This window comes from Anastrepha obliqua, chromosome 1, assembly GCF_027943255.1.
Source record: "Anastrepha obliqua isolate idAnaObli1 chromosome 1, idAnaObli1_1.0, whole genome shotgun sequence".
In the NCBI taxonomy this organism is placed as follows: Eukaryota; Metazoa; Arthropoda; class Insecta; order Diptera; family Tephritidae; genus Anastrepha; species Anastrepha obliqua.
In genome coordinates, this window is record NC_072892.1 from 75092770 (window position 1) to 75118639 (window position 25870).

Genomic DNA, 25870 nt, shown 5'->3' on the forward strand with positions numbered 1-25870 from the left:
AGAATCAGCGACACAAAAAACCCTATATGTAAAAATTTCATCAAAATCGTACTATTTCTCTTTGACTTATTGTTTTATGACCAAAACGTCTGGCTTTTTGACCACTGTGCGCAGTCGCGGTCAACATTTGCATGAAATAATCTTCACAGATTGAATTATATGGAATTTTTTTTAAATTAAATTATATTAAATAAAAATTTCATGAATTTTTCATGAGTGTACATTAATATTTTCAATTTGTTTTTTTTTTTAACTTACACTGATTTTCTAAACTATATTTAAACTTGGGCATAAAACATTCAAACCAATAATGGCTTTATTTAATGCATGTGAATAAAATATAATATAGAAACATAAACTAATCACACAATCGTTTGAAATACTTTATTCTATTTATTTTATTTAACCAGTTTGTTACGAAATCATATTTTACACAATCGTTCAACAATCGCATATGTACATATGTAACATGGATAGTAATTTTACAACACATTGCAGGTTTTTTGATCGTACATTACAGAACCGGGCTGGCATTTAAATACGTCGGAAGCACTTCCACCTTGTGCGATCAGCCAAATCAATCTAAAAATATGCAATATAATAATATTTTTGAGTTATTAAAGATTAGTACTTTTGTCTCATATAAATAAAACAATTGAAATAACTTAAGCTATTTTTTTGTCGGTGGTTCCAATCCAAGTTTTCTTTTGAATCAGAGGTTGAATAGAGGCAAAATAAATAGTTTTATGTTTAATAACGCTGGGAAATTTTTTAAAATTTTTACTAAAAGATCTTGTATGCGACATGCATATGCACACGGGTCTACGAGTGGTATAGGGTGGGCGATGTAAAATTTGCTTTTTGAATCGGCTATAAAAAAAAAACCTAGTCAATATTTTTTCAAACTTTTTTTTTATTTTGAAGATAGAACATTGTCATTTATGAATAAAAAATAATATCATTCAAATGACCGCCACGACTGGCTTTACAGTAGGCCATTCGATCAACCCAATTTTTAAGCACATTTTCGATTGTTTGGGTTCCAATTTCATGAATGGCAAATTCGATTTCGTGTTTTAAAGCATCAATCGTCTCTGGATGGTTCGCATAGCATTTGTCCTTAACGCCTCCCCACAAAAAATAGTCCAACGGGCTTAAATCACAGCTCCGAGGCGGCCAATTGATATCGGAATTCGAAAACGGTAGCCAAAAGTTCGAGTGTAACTTTGGCAGTGTGACAAGTTGCACCGTCCTGTTGAAACCAAATGTCGTCCATGTCATCCTCTTCAATTTTTGGAAACAAAAACTCGTTGAGCCTGTCACGGTAACGCTCGCCATTTACTGTAACCGCGGAAGAAGAAGAAGACTCACCACTTTGGAAATAGGTTTTCAATATTTCCCAATTTTGTTGAAGCGTATAGCGTCCCATTTCGTAAATGCCAAATCTTTAAGTAAATTATGAACACATTTGGCATGTCATTTGTGTTACCATTCTTAAAAAAAAAGGTGGTTCAAAAAGCAAACGCTATATGGCCCACCCTGTATAAGGATTTTGCAGAGAGGCGAGAAGTCGTGGAAAATTGGATCCGATTTGATAGCCCATCAACGTTTTCAACGGATGAAAAGGTCGACAAAGCCAAGAAAATGGTGCTGGAAAACCATCATTTAAGTTTGAGGGAGGTAGCTCGTGACCTTAGCGTGTCTCACGAATCAATTTGCAACATTTTACACCATCAATTGGGCATGAGGCGCGTGTCCGCTCGACTCGTTCCAAGAGAGTTGAATTTCTTTCAAAAAATTCATCGGAAGAAGGTGGCTGAAGACATGCTTGAGCAAGCGACGTTTATCCAGCGCATCATAACAGGTGATGAGACGTGAGTATATAAGTTTCACATGCAAACCAGTCAACAGGCGGCGGAATGACGCTATCCACATGAACCAAAACGCAAAAAACCACGTCAAAGTCGATCAAAAGTGAAAGTCATGCTACTCGTTTTCTTTAATTATCATGGTGTTGTACGGTGTTGTGCACTCGGAATTCATTCCAAATGGTTCTACGGTAAATAAAGAATAATATTTAGAAGTTATGCGACGTTTGACAGAGAATGTACGAAGGAAACGGCCCAATTTGTGGAAAGAAAACTCATGGATCTTGCACTATGAGAACGCACCGTCTCACAAGGCCAATATTGTGAACACTTTTTTGACCAAAAACTCGACAAATAACATCAAACAACCACCGTATTCACCGAATTTAGCCCCCTGTCATTTTATCCCTTTCCCAAAACTTAAATTGACCCCGCGGACGCCGCTTTGAGTCGATAGAGGCCATTAAGAAGAATTTGCCGAAGGAGCTGAAGAAAGGCTGATGACTGGACTAATAGTTGGCATATGTGCCATATGGAGCCAATTTTGGAGGAGACATAATAAATTTTGATGATTAAACAATTATTTTACGTTTAATTGAACAATTCCCGGTACTTTTTTGACATAATGTATATTAGAAGAGATTGCTGCGAAAATGCACGATCCATTAAAGAGAAGGGACAAAATGACCATTATCTCTGATGAAGCGGTGGTGGCAAAGTGTAAAGCATCAAGGATGTATGATCCCTCTCAAGGACACAACATCACCCCGTGTACACCAATCACCAATTATTTCTGAAGAAGCGGTGGTAACAAAGTGTGAAGCATCAAGGATGTATGATCCTTTACAAGGACACAACATCACCTCGTGTACACCAATAGGCAAAGACGTCAGGACTGCAACCAACGACGGGGGCCCTATCGATATCGAATACGATACAAACAATACGTTACGGAATAAAATTGCCGAACTAATCGAACGCAATGAGAGACCTGGCAAGTAAAATACAGCAGTTACACAAAGAGTTGTCAATTATTAAGGACGCTGAAACACCAATAGCAGTAATGTAGAACACGAAGGTAGTGCAGACAGAAAATGGGAAAGCTCAGCAAGCTGCATTGGGCAAGCAAAGTAGTAGAGTGTTTAAGCAGTATACTTTTATAGCCAGAAAGCTGCAGAAACCGAAACGACAACAAGCGAACATCACACGGAGAGCCAAGCTACAACAAATGACTGGCAGCATGTGGAACAAAAAAATACAGTCAAGAGGCTTCACGAACTAGAACAAGGACGTCCTGTCGTAAAACCGGACAGAAGTCATATGCCGATATCTTAAAAGCTATTAAAGCCAAACCTGAGCTGAAAGAGTTAGATATCTGCAAGACCACTGAAAACACAAGCTGCCACAGAGTACTAGCGAAGACATGGAAGGCCTGGTCTTTTAACATAAAAGCCTTCAATGAAAAATGGGAAGGATTTAAAATTACCGGTGGCACGTCAGATTTTATTGCCGACCAGATAGCGGGTTATAGGGAAGCAGCTTGTGATGTGTCGATTCCTAGATCCAAAAAACCGGCCAACAGAAAACCGGTGTATTAGTGATAGCTGAGTGAATGAGATAGCTGAGCTGCGCGAAACATGCTGTAAAGCAAGAAAACGATCTCAAAAAGCGAGGGGAAGACCAGTGTTCGAAAAACTACGGGCATAATTTAGAGCACATCGACTGAAGTTAAGGTAAGCTATAGAAGCAAGTAAAAGTGGTGGCTTCAAAAAATTGATCGACGACGCGGATCACAACCCATGGGGTATTGCCAAACAGTCGTGACAGTCATATACAAAGTAAGAGGTCCCCAAGCTCCTCAACCAACTTGCTCAGAACTGCTTGAAAAGATGGCCATCTCACTCTTTCCTCCGCAGGATAGGAGGAATATTATATATTGAATGCACTCAGCAGCTTCTCGGTACCAAAGTATCTTATTAGAACCATCCGCAGCTACTTAAACCAGAGAGTACTGCAGTATGATACAGAGGAGAGCCCAAAGAGCTACAGCGGGTCAGATGGTGTACCGCAAGGATCTGTTCTTGGACCAACCCTGTGGAACGCTATGTATGATGACATGCTACCGAACATGGGAGGGGGGACCACAGGGCACCAGAAGAAAAATTCTTTCCACTGTGACATACCCCATAATGCTGTACCCCTCTCCAATCTGGCTTGAAGTAAAAAAGTGCCCTTTTAAAGAATACTTCAGTAGAACAAATGCGTTGAGGATCGCATGTGTCTATAGAACGGTGTCGGACGATGCAATCTGCGTCATAGCTAACAAAATGCCTATAAACATCCGGGAAAACTTACAGAGGAGGTTGTACTGCTCGCAAGGTATGAAGCCGACAGAGGGACTCAAACAAGCAGAGGACGCCCTGGATAGCTGATTGGCAATCAAAATGGGACCAGTCATCAAAAGGCCGGTGGACGCATAGGTTGATCCCACGGACTAACGAGTGGATCTGTCGAAAACACTTAGACGTTGATTTCTTCCTAAAGCAGCTACACACGGATGCTTCCAAAAATATCTGCATCGCCTAGACTTGGCTGTAAGTCCTTATTGTCCAGAATGCTTGGACAAAGAGAAGACGGTCGAACATGTGGGTATTTATTGCAGCAGGTTCGTTAAAGAACGCCTAGCAAGAAAAACTGGTGTGTTTCTGACGCCCAATAACCTAGTTCCACAAATGTTTGAGCCGAATGAAATGGAGGGCGGTATAAGCTTTTGCAAGACGAATTCTCGTGGATTTTCGCAACATTGATTGGAGGTGAAGGAATGATGCGAGACGAACACCAGACGAATATAACTGACGATTGAGCTTATTGCTCACGACGGCCTCCAGACGTAATTACCAAAACGGTATCCCTGTAGGATGAACCGTGGGACTTGAGATGCTTTTAGTGGTGTTAAAGTCCAACATTGACTAAGTCTTCCGATTGCTTTTATACCTCGTTTAAAAAAGTGTATGTATGTATGTATATTATGCTCTTTATTTTAAAAAGATAATTATACTTATATATTTACAGTGTTTACTTATAACTAGTAGAACGTACGACTATAGCATTGATATGGAATCAAAGGATTCAGGTGCAAAAGTATTATTATAAGACGTAAACATTAACTTAAACTTCAGTTTGCACAACGTATTATTATTTAAACTCAAAAGTATATTTATGAAAATTAATTTCAAACCATTTCCCTATACTTGAGACAGCAGGATAAATATTAATACAGAGCCCTATAGTTACAGCCATTTAAGATATTTCTAATATTATACAGATGTAACATCTTTTAATCAAAATGCCCTAAACGAAAATTTTTATAAATTGGGCAGATATCATAGGCTTTGGACGTTTTCGGGGTCACCCAAGTTACAAACTGTACAGACGGTAGAAAGTATATTCTTACATTTATGTTAAGAAGACTTCCTTTCGCACGAAAAATTAGGCTAATAGCCAAGCAGAAAAATCATCACTGGATGGGTCTCTAAGTGCTAAGTTAGCATACAAACCGTGTGATTCTGATTTAACAGCAGAGTCCGGAAAAGCCGAAAGTCTTTTATTCTTAAGATTGTCAAAAACGAAGGTATGAACGCAGTCAAAGACTCGAGAAGTAAAAGCAATAAGGGGCTCCATATTTAAGGAGATGTCCTTGCACTTTTTTACGCAAAGAGCGCCGAGGCGTACAGCCTCATGAGCAAGACAAAATACATATGTACGTGCTCGGAGTGTATGTAGACATTGCGGAACCAAATCTCTATTGATGTGAGTCATGTAATTTGGAGGATTTGGGCAAAAAAACGAAACGTAGAAGTCTCTCCACTGAGTCACATTCGTCGACACCCCAAACTTGCGCCCTATAAAACATGATCGACCTTGAGCACGCATCATAGATTTTTAGTTTTTTGAAATGCAGATTCGAGGAGTATTAATATATAATATTTAAGACAAGTTGCAGTGATAGTGGTTTTAGAATCAGCAAGCTTCAGATTTAGGTGTTTCGCATAAGAGAGTTTGTATGTAAGCAGCACGTCCAGATATTTATATTCGTTAACAATCTCGATATTATTGTCGCCTACTTAAAACCGTTCAAATCACTTAAATACAGAGAACAAGATTGGGATTAGCAGACAACCTTGTCTACCCATTGAGTTGTGTAAAATGGGAAGAAAGTTCGTCATTGAGCGAGATATGGTTTGAAGTGCCTTCATATAATAGTTTTAATATTTCTATCATTATGGGTCGTGAGGCCATAAGATACTAGTTTGTAAAAAAGCATGCGTCTAGGTATCGTATCACTTGAGGCACTTGAAAAGTCAACAAAGAAGGCAAAAATTTTCTTTTTTGCTTTGAAACTAAATGCACAACTGACGGCAGGTTGAAAAGGGTATCTATTGTAGAGTATCCTTTGCGAGTATCTCCAGCTTGAAATTCCGTAATGATTGTATTCAAATCAATCCAAGCATTAATACGTGTTAACAGAAGCCTAGTAAATATTATATATAGTGTTAAGAAGAGAGAGTCCTCCAATCCCGCGAGACCGGGATCACCCTTTTTAAATAGATAAATCATCACTCCCTTTCGGAATGAGGTGGGAGTTCATTTCCTTAATTATATCGAATTGAACAATTTTAGTATCTGGAACAAGAAAGCTACTGGTGTAGATTTATGAAACTCATATCTAGTCCCATCCAGGCCAGGAGCTTTATAATGTTTTGCTTTCCTAAGTCCAAGTAACATTTTGTGCATTTCAAAAGCAGCCAGTGAATAGAAAGTCCATTATCCTGGCGGAATAAGAGTGATTGAAAATGTTTGTAAAAATCAGACAGAGTAGGATAATTATGTACATTGGACGAAACTTTTTTCAAAGAATTTGCAAGACGCCTCACCTCACTGCTATTTTTGACCGTTTTCAAGTGTATCGATCTGGCCGAAATACCACTCCAATTTCTTTTGACTACACAACTTGAAGTAAGAGGATCGGCTTTTAATATACAGTACTCGATCGGATTCCAGATTAAATGCTCTTAAGAGGTTAAAGTACTCCGGTATTTTATTTCGACGTTATAACACTGGCAATCAAACCACTCATTCTTAAAATTGAAATCTTTTTGACGTGGAAACGTCTTATAATTCGATGTAGCCAGCTGCACGCACCAAAAAATGCGGCGTTACCTTGCTTGAACTGCAAGCGAGACTATACGGTGGATGCAAAAGAACCTCCCATCCGAGCTCCCGGATCTTCTGGCGCGTCACCAAAAATGTGTGTGGCCTGGCGTTGTCCTGATGGAAGACAATTCGGCCTCTGTTGATCAAAGATGGCCTCTTCTGCATGAGTGCTGCATTCAAGCGGTCCAGTTGTTGGCAGTACAGGTCCGAATTGAGCGTTTGGCCATAGGGGAGCAGCTCATAGTGGATGATTCTCTGCCAATCCCACCAAACATACAGAAGAACCTTCCTCTGATGATTCTGCTGAGAATAGGGTGAATGACGGAACGAAAACATCCAATTACTAAGATCTGAATACATTCCGCGCTAGACGTTTTTTGAGTTTTTGTGAGAGCGGAGGATAAAAATGTCAGAAACATTCAATTGATGCCGTCGCGCCAAGGATATGTGGGACACGCTCCCACTAAAACAGACTGACTTCGGCTGACTTCCACCCCGGGACCACATTTTCACTACATCCAGGGCGGAGCCGTGATTGTGGATAATAACCACAAAAGAAACCTGCATCCAGGCTCTCTACCTATGACGTATGGAGGTTATACGACGGTGATAGTGGCGCCATTCGCTGTGCCAACTTTTGGCCCTTGTTGGTTTTGCACCTTGCCTTGGATAGAGAGGGTTTAGTTCACGTGCTCGGATATCCAGTGGAATTTTTTCGCAATCACGCAAATTGCATCATCAGATACTGTCCGGTATGCACAGACTAAAAGCACACACACTCTATAAACCTTCCTGGCCCCTCGTAGGAGTATTTCTCGGGCTTGGGACCAAATGGAAGCGGAATATAACAGAATGGAGTCTGCACAGTAGATAGAAGTCTCCTTCTTGCACCTTGGACTCCCCCATGGAGCATTCGCAACTACGGCGCCTTTCGTACTGACTTTCACCGCGTGCTGTCTGAATGTCATGCGCGAGGCAATCATAACCCCTAAGTACTGTATAGCCGGCTTGGACGGGATGTTGAGACCTCCGACATTTACTGTCAAACTCTCCCTCTTCTTGTTTTTGCTCAATAAGGCTGCTTCAGTTTTTTGCGCTGCCAACTGGAGTTTGGCATTGTATAACCAGCGCTCTATCCTCGATATTACATTGTTGCAGGTGAGTTCCACATCAGTGACCTGTTTCCCCGTTACAACCAGCGCGTATCCTATCAGTGTCGCATTCATGGGCAGCTCCATTTTAAGGAGGCCATCGTACATTGCGTTCCACAAAGTAGGGCCAAGAACCGAGCCTTGCGGTACTCTGCCTGTCACTGTGTATTTCTGAGGTTCATCGTCTGTGTCGTATTCAAGGATGCCCCACCTGTCCTGTTAATAGCCTCGCTTGTTATTTCGCCCACCAGTCGAATGGTGTCGACAGTGCATCTTGCTCGCCTGAAGCCAAATTGTCACTCCACAAGTCCTGTTGGCCCCTCTAAGTATTTCTGCAATCGCCCACAGATGACTTTTTCTAGTGCCTTCCCCATTGTATCTAACAGACATCAGGGTCAGTATGCTGATGGATCATTTGGCAATTTGCCGGGTTTTAGAAGTAGTACTAAACGCTGTCGCTTCCATCTCCTGGGAAATATACCAGATTTGATACACTCAGTGTAAAGTTCAGCAAAAATTTCTGAACTCGCTTGGACCGCTGCTTTGAAAGTAATATTGGGGGCACCATCTGAGCCTGGAGGTTTTGCGTCGCTGATTCTCGAAAGGCCGGGCAATACCTCTTCTTTTGAGACCGTAAACTCTTCTGACTGCGAGGGGAGGGATGTAAAAGGCAAAAGCATTCCTCTTCCAAAACACTCTTTGCACTTTTCTTGTCGGCTTGGCATGCGAGTTTTGTAAAGTTCCATTATGATTGCATGGTGATCACTGTGGGTGTACATGCTTGAAATATGTCACTGCACGCGACTTGCCGTGGATCTATCGGCGAAGGCAAGGTCTATGACTGATCGTCTAGTACCTGTATCGAACGTGTGGCATCCTGGCGTGTTTAAAAGCGTCAGATCCAGACTAGGAAACGTTTCTTCCAGTGTTCTTCCTTTGGGGTTGGTCCGTAGGCTTCCCCACGTGGTCGACCACGCATTAAAGACACTTATAATGATGATACATCTTCTGTGTCGGAAATCTGTTGCTATCCGCGAATTCATCCTAGGTCATTCTCGGTGGTGCGTAGCAGGTTACAATGAAAGGTCGTGTACTTGCGCCCATCTATATTCCTTCTGTGGACCATCTGGCTTGCGTTGCAGTGCTTTATTTCCAGGTATCCAGATCGCAGCCCCGTATATTGCATTGGCTAACCAGTTATAGGTGTCAATAGCAGAACATTGTTCGGAGATTAGAGCGATGTCAGCTTTAAGCTCGCTCATATTCCTCCACAATATATCTTGAGCAGTTTTGCAATGGCTGAGGTTAATTTGTACTATCCTCATGCACGCTTTTATTTACTGCCCCCTGAACTGTAGAACATTTTTGCTCCCTTCGTTATGTGCACCACAGCAAAGAGCACCTCTTTCTAGGTTTTTGCATGTTGCACCTCTGTGGCCAACCTCGTCGCATCTTCTGCAAAGATTTGATCTATTAATTCCCTAACATTTTGTAGCTACATGTCCATACTCCTCACATTTGTAGCATTTAATCCTGACTTTAGTTTGTGTCTCCAGGCCATCCAGCAGCTCTTCCTTGCTGCTAATATGTTACCAGGCCTTTACAGCGTATAGTCCTCATGTGGGTCTTCACCTGCACCGGTGCGTCTTCCTTTAGTACGTCCTGTATTGCTGCTTGTAGTATACGGGTACTAGTGCTTTTTGTTCTGCTAAGCTCAAGCAAAAGCTCTCCTTTTTGGGTACGCCTCAATGTATGGACCTCTTCAATCAGCGACTTTGTGTCATCATTGGCTTTGACCGCCCGTAGAATATCAGTTTATGACATCTTTTCTGATTTAGTCGCAATGAGGATTGCATTAGTTTTCGTCCGAATTATTTTCTTCGAGGGTTTCTGTTTGGGCCTTTTTTGAACCTTGATCCACTCCTCCTTCTTGCCGTTATTATTGAAGTTATCTCCGTCCTCGCGCCAAGAGACTTTTGCTTCTTAGTAGCTGGGAATTTAGTTTTTCCTGCTTCCTTAGGGCTAGATTTTGTCTTGACTCTCCTAGCGGATTAGGTGATCTCCACTAGTCCTTCTGCAAGGGGAGCCTTCATCTCTTGGGTTGTGGATCCACCACGTTCCATATCTTGTTGTGTGCCCAATTCAGCTCTGACGTCCACAGCCCCGAAAAAGCTGTCAATAGGAGTACTCCTTGGCGTTGTGTAGCATTCTCTAGTGGAGGCAGGAATCGGCTTCGGTGTCTCCACGTTGATAACCTCCATCTCTGGATTAATTTGGTTACACGCACTGGGGGTCTCGCTGTTTCTGTGCCTTTTTTAAGAGGTGACGGTATCTCGATGTCTTTAGTTAGGTGTGTAATTTTGCTGTAAATTTTCATAATTTCAGATTAGCCAGGCAGTCGTTGAAAACAGGCAATCAAACTAGCAAGCAAGAAAGTTAATAAGATGCAAACACTCGTGCTTTTACCCAAGGACAACCAAAAGCCTGGTGAACCCGATTTTACAGACCGATTTATCTCAAGACACAATGAGAAAAAGTAAAGGTATTTTTGCTCGAGCTCACGAACTATCGCTGGTTGTGATTTTCCAGCCAAATATAATGCAATCACACTATTAAGTTGGAAATCCATTACTGATTTCTTTTAGCATTTACTTTCGGAAAAATGCTTCTTGTAAACAATACTCTGGACTGTCATTTAGCCAACTATCAGACATCTGATGCTCGTGTGTCAGCTGCACGAGCGGTCTGAAGTCGGTTACACTTCGAGTGCGGGACCTTGTACAATTAAATAATACGCATATAGTACAATACAAGATTCACTTTGCATAATTATAATTGTGCAACAATATAACAGCAGTCTAACTATTTTTACATATTCATTGTTTTCTAGCGTCGCTTGGTCGAGTTCTATTTAGACGTCTTTATATAAGGCGTTTTTCAATAGGTGCGCTTCAACTTTTTTCCGATAGGGAGGGCGAACGACACAATATTTTTTATTTTTCGCTTGTCATTTGTAAACTTCATTAGTATACATTTCATCATGGAACGCTACACACTTGAGCAACGCGTTAAAATTATTCAGGCTTATTATGAAAACGGGCGTTCAAATCAAAATGCATATCGCGCACTTCATCTTCAGTGAGGACGCACCTCAGTGGCTTCGTCAATAAGCAGAATTTCCGTATTCGGGCGAAAGATAATCCAAGAGAGATTGCCGAAAAACCAATGTACCCACAAAGAGTGACTGTTTGGTGCGGTTCACATGCCGGCGGCGTAATTGGCCCATATTTTTTCGTTGACGAGAACGATCGCCACGTTACTGTGAATGGAAATCGATACCGCGACATGATAGACGATTATTTTTGGCCGCAATTGAATGGTATGGACTTAGACGACATGTGGTTTCAACAGGACGGGGCCACAAGCCACACAGCACACGCTACAATTGATTTGTTGAAGAGTAAGTTCGATGAGCGCATTATTTCCAGAAATGGACCGGTCGAATGGCCGCCGTGCTCGTGTGATTTGACGCCTGTAGACTATTTTCTTTGGGGTTATGTGAAGTCATTGGTCTACAGTAACAAGCCGGCGACGATTTGTGAGCTCAGAGCCAATATTGAACGCGAATTTGCTGGAATATCGGCCGATTTATGCAAAAGAGTGGTCGAAAATTGGGTTCAACGATTGGACTTCGTAAAACGTGCACGCGGTGGTCATGCAAAAGAAATCGAATTTCATACTTAAATGTATATGTTCAAACTCGATAATAAAAAAAAATTAGTTAAAAAAGTCAAACCGTTTGTGTTTTATTCAAAAAAAAAAATTGAAGCGCTCTTACTGAAAAACGCTTTACTTTCCCCCTTTCAATAAGTTTGTGTCTGCACTATTGCGTTTGAGTATTTTTTCAAAGTTCCTTGTTGCTATCTCTTTTATTTCTTCGTCTACCTTTGCTAGATTAAAAGGCCTGTGGATGTCATCATTTTTTGTGTACTAGTCAGACATGGTTAAAATTCGAAGAATCTTCGATTGTTGTCATTAAATTTTTACTATATGAGTTTTTTTTAGCCGTTCCCATACCTGTAGTCCATATAGCCAGATCGGTTTAATCATAGTTTTGGACACTAACAGCTTGTTCTGTATAATAAGTCTGGATTTTGTGCAGACTAACCAATGAAGTTGTCGAAGTTTTTCTTTTATTTGTTTGACCTTTTGCTTTATGTGGTGATTCCGATATAGTTTGGAGTCCAAATGAATTCCCAGGTATTTAGTAGTTTGACTCTATTGTAATTGCTTTACCATTTATTTTATGCGTTCGTGTATTGCTGCAGTTTTTCAGTAGCAATAGTTAAGCAAAAGTTATTGAAATAAACTTTTATGGAGGTTGAATTAGTTTTAAAGGTGACACACAGATGGCGCTATTTATCACTTTATCGCGTTGGCAATACTGAATATGTATTCATGACAAAGCCTCATCCCTAGGCTTTGTTTATCAGTATCTGTCATTTCGCTGAAGTATAAACAACGCAGTGTTTTCGTGCTCCGAGTATGTCAACTTTCGTGCCGTCGAAACGCAATTTGCGGGAAGCTTTGCTTTTCCGCTTCAATTTGAAAAAAAAAAATACAGCCCAAGCCCGTGAATTGCAACAGGAGGCCTACCCAGACCATACTCCGTCGATTTCAACATGTGAGTACTGGTTTCGACGATTCAAAAGTGGTGATTTTCACACCGAAGACAAGGAGCATCTTGGCCAGCCCAAAAAGTTCGAGGACGCGGAATTGGGGGAATTGGTAAACGAGGACTCGTGCCAAACCCAAGAAGAGCTTGGTGAATTATTGGGCGTTGATAAATCAACCGTTTGCAAGCGTCTAAAAGCAATGGGAATGATCCAAAAGCAAGGACATTGGGTCCCGTACGAGTTGAAGCTGCGCGACGTCAACGGCGATTTTTTACGTGCGAATTGCTGATCGAGCGACAAAATCGGAAGGGTTTTTTGCATCGGGTGGTGACTGGCGACGAAAAATGGATCCACTACGATAACCCAAAACGCAAAAAATCATGGGGTTTGCCCGGCCACGCATCAACGTCGACGGCCAAGCAGAATATTCACGGCAAGAAAATCATGCTCTGCATTTGGTGGGATCAGGTCGGCGTCGTATATTTTGAGCTGCTCCAACCGGGCGAAACAATCACGGGGGATCGTTACCGACTGCAATTGATGCGTTTAAGCCGGGCATTGAAAGAAAAACGGCCGGAAACGGTAAAAAGGCACGACAAGGTTATTTTGCAACATGACAACGCTCGGCCGCATGTTGCTCAACCTGTCAAAAAATACCTTGGAACGCTTGGCTGGGAAGTGTTACCCCACCCGCCGTATAGTCCAGACATAGCTCCCTCCGATTATCATTTGTTCCGGCATATGAGTCTCGATTTGGCGGACCAGCGGTTCTCCTCGTACGAGCTACCAAAATATGGGTTGAGTCATGGATAGCCAAGCAGCGGCCAGAATTTTGGAGAAACGGCATCCGGAAATTGCCCGAAAGATGGGCGAAAGTTGTAGCTAGCGATGGCCAATACTTCGAATAAAATATTTTGTACCGTTTTTTCACAATAAAGCCCCAAATCTTCGAAAAAAGCCTTTAAAACTAATTCAACCTCCCATATTAAAGTTTTTGTTTTTTTATTTAGCTTGTAATTCTTAATATTGCCACCGAACAGCCTGCACATGAGTAATTTATACCCTAAGCATAAAATAGTGACTTTCATGGATGCGCCGATTAAATGCAGTATGTACATGATACCCTATTTTTTTTTTTTGTGTAGCTAATAAAGTGTTCGGACTCTTCTTCTATGTTAATTTTACACAAATTTTACTCCATCATTGTTATTCCAAAATGGAAATTCCGTCGCGACTCAAACTCAATTGAGCTCTCATTAGCTTTATAAATAATTTCCATCTTTCCCATATAAAATTTAATAACTGTTTTATAATATTTTTGCTGCTAAAAAAGGTTAAATTAACATAAATATTATTTTATTCTTACATGTGCTCAAAGTCTGCTGCTTCTGTATCTATTCCTATGTATTCGGATTCCATGCAGATCTCTTGCGCCAACAGTAAAAAAAATATTTGCGTAGGAGTCAAATTTAAACCTGGTAAACGAGCCATTCCTTTCATTGGTCCAGTGATTGACAACATGGAGTGGTACGATATCTGCATACCTCCAGAGTGAATAAGTATGTCCATTTGGCTATGATTAGAGAAAACTTTTACAGAGTCAGGCACACAATGCATCGCTTTATCCTCGAAACTTTTTGTGATAGATCTCAAAATTTCCTTAGCAATGTGCACGCCAACTGATGCATACTGCAGGTATGGCGGTAGTCCATCGTCGAAATAAGGCACCATTATAACAGACAGGGGAACCACTATGATAAAAATTAAATAAGAACATTTCAATTGAGAAGCACAATCTTTGAAACGAATGTACATACATATATATAAAAGAATATACTTAGTCCTGTCTTAAGTTCTGTTACAAGATAAGTCCGTTATAGATTTGAAATTATAATACTTTTTTTATGAAGTTAGTTTTATTTAATCATGTAAATATTAAAAATTTAAATTTTCATTCGAAATGGTAACCATTTGATTTTAACCAAGCCTTAAACGATTATGGTATTCAGCTATTGCAGCATTCCCGGTTTTCATGGATATTGATGTCGCAGCTGGAACCAGATTGTTTGAGACTCTCTAAATTTCTGTGAGGTCTGAGATTCAGTCCAATGGATTAAGATCTGGACTTTAAGCCGGCCAATCTTCTACGACTATGAACCCAGGAATATTGTTTTTTAACCACTGCTTGGGTTTTCGCCTTATGGGCTGGAGTAGAATCTTGCTGGAAGATCCAACATTCTCCATTGAAGAGAGTACTCCTCAACTGCTTCACCACGCCTTCTAGGATATCCCCCTGGTATACTTTTGCTCCGGTCTTAACACCTTTTTCGCAGAAATGAAGAGATGTAACACCTTTACAAGATGGGTACTGAAGTGAGTGGCTTATAAAATTAATAGTATTCATACATTCCTTGCTTATACTCTGTCAAGGCGAATTCACAGGAATACAGGTCATAGACAAGGCGAATTGAGTATCAAAGGTGGCGCCACTTTATTTTTCGCGATTTTGACAAGTCTGACGTCAGCTCCCTTCGCAATATAAAACAAACAAACAAAAGGGGAAGAAATTATATCCTTATGAAAATTGGTGCATGACTTGGTAGCATTGAGATTTGTGAGAGTTAAACTAATCAAACAAATGAAAGTAAAGTGCTGTGTGTGTCATATTGATAAAGCACAAATTAATATAAAGCAGAGACCGTTAAAGTATAGAGAAGTCTCAATGACAGGAACGTATGGAATTTCGAGGGGTACTCGTCTCGCGAAGACTGATCACCACAGACACATTTTTCACCAAAACTTAACAGTAAGGGGCTGAATTATGTAAATTTTTTGGTGATTAGAAGGAAAGAATGTTAGGTAGATTTTTAATATGACCTATAATGTGATTTTTTTCCAAATCATCCAAAATCATGTTATATGTCTGTCTGGTTGGTGGTGTCTAACTTTTTGAATTCCGTTCAACTGAATCAAAATCCTCTATAGAAAACGCTTTATTACCAGGCGCACAGGAATATGGCATATGCAAATGTAAATTTGTGAATTTATATACATATGAGCATATGTATATGCTGTGTGTATGTATGCTCACTAGCCACAGCTCAAAATAAAACGGTAAAACTTCTGAAGAAATCCGGCGCGCATTCATAGGCGCAGCGCACATTCATAGGCACAGCATTGTATGTACAGTAACCTTGAAATTGTACAGGCACCTTCAAATGCTCTGATTTCAGAGTAAGTTTCTAACTATGCAGATATATGCATATGTTTTGCGCACTTTTTATCAATTGAAAACTACATACGTTAAGTAATATACTAATTAACTATTTACCTACTATCAGAGAACATAAAACAATTGTTTCCAAATTTATTAAAATTAAATTATTGTAAATTAAAATGTCCGAATCAGACTTTTTTTTTAAGCTACTTGTTTTTTCTGCAACTTACTGTATGCTCATGCGCGCACTTGACGCAAAGCAGCTGCGGTTGTCGAGCATTTAGAAAGACATATTTACATATATATGTATGAAGCCGCGGGCACTCGACTTGACAAAAATTCAAGATTTATCAAATATTGGCAAATAATTCTACGCGAAATATTCCAATATTGACTATTTTCGAATTGTCGAGAAAATTGGTATATAGCGGCTCGTTTTATGAATGAAAGTTCTTTGCTCGTAGAAATATGAGCTCGAATTTATCAATGAATTTTTTGATGATGAGTTTTTGTTGAAACTGTTCAGCGCCGTTTAAAACTCGTTCAGCGCCGACTATTTTGAGCTGTTCAGCACCATAGCAACTAGAATGATGGCCGCTACGGCTCCGCCTATTAATGCATTTTGTTCTTGTAATCGCTAGGCATAGAATTTTAGCTTTGAACGACATACGCATTTTGAGGAATAAAGTGAGTGCCCTGTGTGTGCGGTTGTATGTACATACAGATGTGTTTATTAACAAGCATTGTTTTGCTTGAATTCAATAAAAATCCGAAACAAGGTAAAGGAAAGAACAAGTCTGCTAAAAACGACGAAAGGGTGGAAGATCGAAACCATGGACGAAGAGGTTTTTAAGCTTATGCTAAACGCTCATCCAACCAACATAAACGACGCCAATGAGCAAGCACAACAACTGGTAACACGCCTGACCAAAGCCTGTGATGCTACAATGATCAGGAAAAAACCTACTTACGTGCGGAAACCGGCATACTGGTGGAACAGCGATATAGCTGAACTCAGAGGCGCTTGCCACAAAGCTAGACGACAATGTCAAAGAAGCAGCGGAACAAGTGAAAATGAAAGGTTACGGAAAACTTTCAAAATGAAACGGAAGGGCCTCAAAAATTCGGTTAAAAAAGCAAGGATTCCTGCTTCAAAGAACTGTGTGCCACAGCTGATGAAAATTCGTGGGGAGGAGCGTATAAGTTGGCGATGTCTAAGATTAGTGGATGCAAAGGAAAAGCGCCGACTTGTCCTGTTATCAAAAAAAAAAGGTTGTGGAAACACTTTCCCCAAGCGTGTCCCTGCCAGCGGGAATACCGACTAACAGCAGACGCATAATTTTTAAAAAATATACCTACAATCACGGAAATAGAAGTAAAGATAGTCTTGGGTCGTTTTGGAAGCACCAAAGAGCCTGTACTAGACAGAATATCAAACGGAGCTTTTAAATTTGCGCTGAAAGAAGACGCAAAACCCTTCAAGGAGACGTATCAAAAGTGTTGTCGAGTTGGTGTTTTCTCAAAAATTTGGAAACAGCAACGACTTGTTCTTTACCGAAACCTAATAAAACGCCGGGTCAACCAAGCTCATATCGACCACTCTGTATGATTGATACGATGGGCAACATTTTAGAACGGCTTATTGCTGATCATTTGGAGCAGCACTTTAGTGAAAAAGAAGGCTTGTCCGACAACCAATATGGTTTCCGCAGGGGACGCTCCACTATTGATGCAATAAAAAAGCTTACATCATTTGCGGAAAATACCATTGAAGGAAGAAGATAAATGCTTGGTACCAAGGAGTATTGTGCCGTCATAACATTGGACGTAAAAAATGCATTTAACTCTGCATGCTGGTCCCACATAATGCAAGCATTAGGGAACCTGGAAACGCCACCATAGCTTTTGCGATTGATAAAAGGCTACCTGTCAGATAAAATACTACTCTATGAGACAGACGAAGGAGTTAAGCAATATTGAGTTACTGGGGGAGTACCACAAGGCTCCGTTCCGGGCCCTCTATTGTGGAATGTGCTTTACGACGGAATCCTCCGCTTCGCAATACTAAACTCAGCCCAATTAATCGGTTACGCGGATGATATTGCGTTGACAATAGTGGCAAAAGAGCTTCAACAAATCAAGGCCATATGTAGTGCGGCAGTTCACAAACTAAAAAATTGGCTCACATCGTCAAACCTACAGCTTGCCGGCCAAAAAACTGAAGCAGTTTTGATCACAAGCAGGAAGAAAATTCAAAATATCACACTAATCATAGACGGGCATAACATCAACACCCAACCGTATTTGAAATACTTGGGAGTCATGATTGATGCACGCTTAAGCTTCAAAGCGCACATTGAATAATTGCTAACATAGAAGGATCAAGTCAGAACAGAGGGATACTACTGGCAAAAGTTACCCAATCCATTGTAAAGTATGCTGCACCTGTGTGGGGACAAGCGTTAAAATACGAAACATACGGTAAGATTACAAAATCTCTGTTTCGACTGAGTGCTATAAGAGCTGAAAGCGCTTTTTGCACTGTATAACATGAAGCTATCGGGGTAATTTCTGGCATAATGCCCCCAGATTTAATGGCTCTGGAAAGTAAGAGGATATACGACAAAAGCCGAAGTCTTGGCAGATCGTTAATAGCAGAGGAGCGCAAAGAAATCAGATACGAGACTCTACCTAAATGGCAAAGACGTTGAGATATAGCAACCAAAGGGAGATGGGCATATCGACTCATTATTAATGTGCAGGCATGGGTCGATAGAAAACATGGTAATGTCGAATTTTATATGACGTAGTTCCTGACAGGACATGGTTGTTTTAGAGAATATCTCCCCAAGTATGGCCCTGATTGTATTAAAAAATTGTCAGCGTTCGTACTCAATGATCGGAGACACATGGAGAGAAGGCGAAAGGGCGAAAGCATAGCACTAAGTAGCTGAAGTTCTGTAATATAATAGTCTCCACTTTTCCTGTGATGTAGTAACTTACGGTTACTAACGGTAAGACCATTTTCCTAGATTAACTTATTTGAATTCAGGTAAACTGACGATACCAGTCTATGGCATGGACAGAGACATGGTGGGTTATGACAGGGGTGGCACTCTCATCAAATGACCTAAACAGTTGGTGGTAACAAGCAGATGCTACTTCCGACGTATTGCTTCAGGACAATAACTGACATTGAGTTTAGTGCTCAAAGCGCCTCCCGACGAATACTTAACGGTTGTACCGGGTGGGATCGGCACTTTAACGGTAGGAGGTTTAGTTCAAGTTAAGGTCTTACACTGACGATGCTCCCTCCTCGTAAAAAACAAAAAATAAAAAAAAACACATAAAAACACAGGACACTCAATTTATTCCTCTAAAAGCGTATGTCGTTCAAAGCTAAAATTCTATGCCTAGCGACTACAAGAACAAAATGAATTAATAGACGCAGCCGTAGCGGCCATCATTCTAGTTGCCATGGTGCTGAACATTCTAAAATAGTCGCGGCGGGGCTGAACAGTTTCAACTATACTACAGTACAACAAAAACTCATCATCAAAAAATTCATTGACAGCTCCTACTTTGAGTTTGTCAGTGGTCAGATCTGGTTGCCGTTTTAGTTCAAACAAGAGTTAGTACTTTGCTCTCCTACTGATGCCGTTCAAGCTTTGACTGATCTCGTTTAGCTCAGGTTGTTATTTTATATTTTTAAAAGTTTCCGCGTATGAAAGTTCATCGACTTCTTTCAGAAGTAATGTATGTGATTCCGTTGGTTTACTTTGCTTGGTTTTGGTCTTAAGCTTATAAATTTTGTCCAGCCTTCATGTGATTGGGTGGTTTTCACACCTATAGATGCGTTCATGCATTTAGCTCCTGCGCCATGTTTTCTTGCCTCCTCGTCACCTTTTGATTGGTTGATATGTCGTTGTTGTTGATTGAGTTTCGCGATTATTGGCTCTGTTGGCAATTCTAAACGAATGCACTTTAACTTCGGTCGCGCATCTCGGTCACTATCGTGAGCAGTGCGGGCTCTCTTTGGGCTTTTTGAGATTGTTCTCAGCTTATTCAGTTCTGTTATTGGTGCACACACTGTGTGGCATTGCTATGTTGTGCATGGTAAGTGCTCTCTGATGCTTCTTATCTACTGCACTCACCAAATTTCTCATGAGCTTGTTGATATACCTCTGATAGATTTCCATGGCTTGGCCAATAACTATGGTGATAAAAAAAATTGTGAGGGGAACTTCTGCTGACACGGCACGGGGGTATTCGAAAGCCGAATTCTGCAGGATCATATCACATGTATTCACACACTCGTCCAATCAATCGATGTTTAGACCTGAACGAAGCAAATGAGAAGAGACCGTGTTGATTTTTTTTGTATATCACTAACACAATCTTAACGCCAGCCGAAATCTGTACAATAACACAGGCCGACAAAATTTAACCAACATTCAGACCCAGAAACCAGACTATATATTTCCGAAGGATTATGATGCGCTGAATCCAAACCTGGCCTCAGAATTGCTCTATCAGCTCTGGTTTTCGAGATATCCTAACCTAAAAGTGCAAAAAACACCGTTTTTGCCCATATTTGAGGTTATGTAGCCTTGCAGATGTTTTCTTTCACCATAATTAAAGGATGACATCTTTTAATACAAGCCTTCTTTTTTCAAATGGCGTTGAGTTTGCTCAAATATAATTTTTTTTCGCAGAGATATCGCATTTTGAAATTTTCATGTTTCTAAATTTTCCTACACCTGAAAATCGATTAAGATAACATAGACATGATATAGTCGATTACTAATTTTCTTGAATTGAGTCTTATTTTTCTTATACCATAAGTGTGCTAACTCACCAAATCCCTACACTATCTAACCTTTGGGTACCGAGTCACACACAGCCCTAACCCCTAGAAACCACCCCTATCATACTGCAAGCAGGCTAACCCACTTAACCCTGGGGACAGCGTTTACTCGCATATTTGTTTTTAAATAAAATCGTTAAATTTGACATCTCACCAAAATCTTTTAAGAATAAGAGAAATATGGTGTTGAACGGCTTAGGCGTGTGAGGGAATGAATGATCGAGCCTAGCTTTGAGAAATATCCGCTTGCGTTTATGAATGAAGTAGTTTTTGTTATATTAAAGAACATTTTAGAATGCTTCGCGGCGAATGCGGCCATCGCGCTGCGTGTGCGATGAAAATATTTTGCTTTTGTTAGTATAATATTTGGGGAACGGCAAATTTCATTGAATAAATAATGCATAAAGGGCATATGGACCGAAAGCATAAATATGTTCGTTTCCCAAAAACTGTGTGGTTGTGACTCAGCGGGTCAGGGGTTAGAATTTGCCCACGGTAAGGTATGCCTGTCGTAAAAGGCGTCTAAAATCTAGGATGACCAGTCCCTGAGCAGTAGAGAAGCTCAAATGGTAGTGCCTTCGGATGCAAGGTCGTACCGAAGACTTAATCTCAGTACCACGAGGAACAGGAGCCCTTAGAGTTCGCTCTTACCCTAAGCGTAAAAAACGGAGAGCTCGGTATAAGAGAACGCCCGTACAAAAGCAGATTGCGATTGGGCCGGGATAGTGAACCTCTGTGATCTTAGTAAGTGGAGTGGAATCCAACTGAAACGACTCATGGAAGGGTTTGCTGCCTCTCCGTCCTACTAAAACTAGGCAAGTCTTACAATACGTTCAATGCATGTTGCCACCTTTCCGGTCTGAAGTCTGGCTCTGAACACTGGACCCCATAAAGGGCAGTGTCAACCCTCGCATGGGCTCCCTGAATTCATAGATATCCATGGGACTTACGGAAACTACATATACTAGCGGAGATAGCGGTCGTGAATTGGGACCCTTATAGCATGGACAAAAATTTTAAACTTTTAAATAAAAACGCTGAAATAGTAACAGCAGGTGGCATCAAAGCTTCTAGGAGGAGCTCGGTTATTCGGAGGTCCCCGGAGGAGGCACAATCGGTACTTAGCAATACTGAGGAATCGAAAGGGATGCCTCAAGTGCAACCGAAGCTATGCAGCATACAGTTAGTAAAATGAATCGCCAGAAAGTTAATAAGGGCCGAAGACATACCTCCCGAAAGCAGCGTGATAACGCAACAACACGGCGTATAGGAGGCTCAGGCGGAACAAAAAACAAAGAGATGGAAACACCAGTGGGTGGGTGCTGCAGCGGAAAACTCGCTGGAGAAGGAAAAAGTACAACTGAAAAGGAGAAGGCACTACAAGTAAAAATGATGAGTCTAGGAGAAGCTAGTGACTCTCTTCTGGGGTACTACAAAGGCCGTCACAATGTGCACCATGAAATAACAAAGATCGGCACTTATAAAAAGGAGACACACCGATGGAAGTATATGAGAAGCAACAGACAACTCCAAAAACGTAAAACATAAGCACCATAAGAAAACAATGTCATAAGCAACTGTCTTAGCGACGCGACCATGCCTGGCTTATTGGGGAGACCACACAGAAAATCAGTGTATTGGTGGAATAGTCACATCGCGAAAAAAGCAGGAGACTGCAATAGGGTGCACAGAAAGCTGAAGCGAGCACGCGGTATACCAGCCGTCGACATAGCGGAACATAAAACCTGTAAAGCTGCGCTTAAAGAACCTATACAGGCTAGCAAAAATCGCTGCTTTAATTTCCCTAGGAAATGGGATATAAGGGTGTTATGACGACCCTTAAGAATCCAAGAGGACCACAGCTAACGTGCTCATATCAGGTGGAGTCAATTCCACAACAGACTCAAGGGTGATGGCGGTTAACATCCCAGAAGTCACCACACAGTACAGCGCATTGCTGGAAACAAAGCTCCGGGCTTAGATGGTTTCCTAAATATAGCTGTGAAAGCAACAATTAAGTCAACAAAGGTTTTTGCTTAATTGAATAACACATGTCTCACCGATGGAGTTTTTCGAAAAGTGTGGAAGAAACAGAGGTTGATACTGCCACTCAAAGCCGCCGGACCATCCATCGTTATACCGTCCACGGGGTATGCTAGATACACTCGGCAAAGTACTAGAGTGCATCATATGTAACAGAATGCAAGAGTTTCTAGAGAAACCAACCAGGCTTTCCTCAAATCAATATGGTTTTAGAAAAGGCCGTTCAGGCTTGGATGCAACTCAATCTGCTATGGGTATAGCTCGTCAAGCCACTAGCGACAGGAAATGGAAAGGTGACACGAAGAAATACTGCGCTGTTGTTACCTTTGACATAAAAAATGCGTTCAACTCCGAAGGCTGGCCCCAGATTACACTGGATCACAAATTTCAGCTTTTTTTCTGCACCAGAGACGCCGTTATGAAATTCCTATGTAAAATCACCGTCTGATTCCGAAAATCAAGGTTATTTTTTATTCTATGGTAACGTTTTTGAGATATTTACGAATTACCGTTATTTCAAAAAAAAAAAAAATTCGGCTCACTTAATCATATATATCTCGAAAACGAATTGAGCGATTCCAAAACCGTTGAAAGCTTTTAAAAGGTAATAAAATTTGCTATAAACTGTGTGTAAAACACTTTTTGCTAGGCCCTGCAGATTTAAAGATAACGAGCTATCATAACGGATTTTTTTAATTTTTTTTGTAAAAATATAAAAAAATTTGTACTTTGAGAGAAAGGATCTCGAAAACTTTTTACTTTTTCGTATATTTTTTGTTTTCACTCTAAGCTCCGTTTTATTACAAAAAAAATAAACTTTGATTAAACAAAATCGATGAACTAATACAAAAGTTACAAGCATTCAAGTAAATATATCCATTTAATACTTAACACGTTCCCTGTCCCAATACAAAAATGCAAAATTGACCGTCAAGTCCAACAAGGTTTTTTCTGTAGTCATAGGATAGCTTTAGTAATAATAATAACTAAAAAAAAAACGGATGTAGGGTATTTCTACCTGAAACACATATGGTCCATTTTTGCTTCTGCATGTTCATGAAACACATGTGGTTCTGGGAATTTTTTCTATGCTGACACACATATGGCTCAGGAACGTATCAGTGCTTATCAGGCGCACGTTTCCTGAACCATATGTGGCTCAGCGGACAGGGAACGTGTTAAGTACCCTACTGGTAATATGTGTTAGTATTCGCAGATCAGTTAGTTTCAGGTAGATTTTGGAAGGGTTATTAGATACAAAAAATTGTTAGTGTCGTTATCTCAAGCACAGACACATTTCAAGGAAGATCATATGTTTAAGGCAGGTAGTGTTTTCTATGTATAACTAGGGAACCTTTTTGTATAGGTAGGTGATCTATGTAAGTATAAATAATAGTACATGTGCCTCGTTCCTTCATAATTTCTGCAGGGATCGCCGGATACTGTTCATTTTTTAATTGCAGTTTATAATCCGTCATTTGCTTAAAAATATAATATGAATAAAAGGGCGCGAGAATTTGAGTGTAAAAATGATCCAGATATGTTCTGTTTCATCTGCGGGGAGTTTATCGTTAAAAGGATGCGACGTGTGTTTTCAAATCCTTTGAAATTTGCATACCATAAGTGTTATGGAATTGAGCCTAGAAACAATGAAAAACCATGGACACCGAATACTGTGTGCACCACATGTCGAGTCGAATTGATATTTTCGGAAACCGGAACCAAAAGGTACATCATAAAAATTAGGAGTTTGCTCTCTTTTAATGCATATCTGACAAGTTTCTTAAACTATCTATTTAGACGACATATGAAATTTATTACACCAATGAAGTGGAGGGAACCAACTTGCCATTCAACGGACTGCTATATTTGTACTACAAAAGTATTTGGGGTTGGAAAGTCAAGAAAAGTAACCTATGCGAGCGTATCTACAGTGTCATTACCAGAACTAAATTCAACGGAAGCTAGATTGCCAGCATCAAATTTAACTTTAGTTCCGGCTCCAGTTTCATTGTCAACAGCAGTATCTGATTACGCGGCATCATGTTGTACTGAATTGCAAACGGAAAACGAAAGAAACCCTTTGTCACAAGCACAACTCAATGATTGGATAAGGGATTTGGAATTGTCAAAAGAAAAGGCCGAACTACACGCCTCTCGTATGCAACAATTTAAATTTGTTTCATCCGATGTTAAGGTAACATATTATAGGACTCGTCACGAACAATTCTCCCAGTACTATACGAAGAAGGACAGTATTTGTTATTGCAAAAACATTGCTGGTCTATTTAAACAGTTTGGTGAACCATATGATTCAAAAGAGTGGCGATTGTTCATAGACGCCAATAAATTAAGTTTAAAGGCCGTATTATTGCATATTGGCAACCAAAAGCCATCTATCCCGATCGCGCATGCAGTAAATACGAAGGAAACATATGAGACAATGCAAAAATTGCTTAAATTAATTAAATACGAAGAACATGATTGGAAAATATGTGCCGATCTAAAAGTCGTTGGAATGCTATGTGGTCTACAATCTGGATACACAAAATACTGTTGCTTTCTATGCAAATGGGATAGCCGGGCACGTCAAGACCACTACATCATAAAGGATTGGCCAGAACGAATCGAGTTTCAAGTTGGGGTGGATAACATAAAATACTCACCACTTATAAAGAAGGAAAAAATAATTCTACCTCCGCTCCACATCAAGCTCGGCCTTATCAAAAACTTTGTCAAGGCTTTGGACAAAGAAGGCGAAGCTTTTCATTATTTGAAAACAATCTTTCCACAGATTTCAGAAGCAAAAATAAAGGAAGGGATTTTTGTGGGGC

The 25870-nt window shown here is 40.4% G+C and overlaps 1 protein-coding gene across 3 annotated transcripts in view; it reads right to left on the reverse strand.

Annotated features, from left to right (window-relative positions):
* Window positions 1-373: 373 nt before the first annotated feature.
* The window catches only part of LOC129252326 (endothelin-converting enzyme homolog), a 101033-nt gene continuing 75536 nt past the window's right edge, over window positions 374-25870 (reverse strand). For all 3 annotated transcript variants that reach the window (XM_054890921.1, XM_054890920.1, XM_054890919.1), the window contains 2 exons: window positions 14276-14660; window positions 374-582 (listed from right to left, as the gene is read on the reverse strand). In XM_054890921.1, coding sequence (XP_054746896.1) covers window positions 483-582; window positions 14276-14660 — 485 coding nt within the window. In that variant the 3' untranslated portion in view covers window positions 374-482. The remainder of the gene's footprint in view (window positions 583-14275; window positions 14661-25870) is intronic.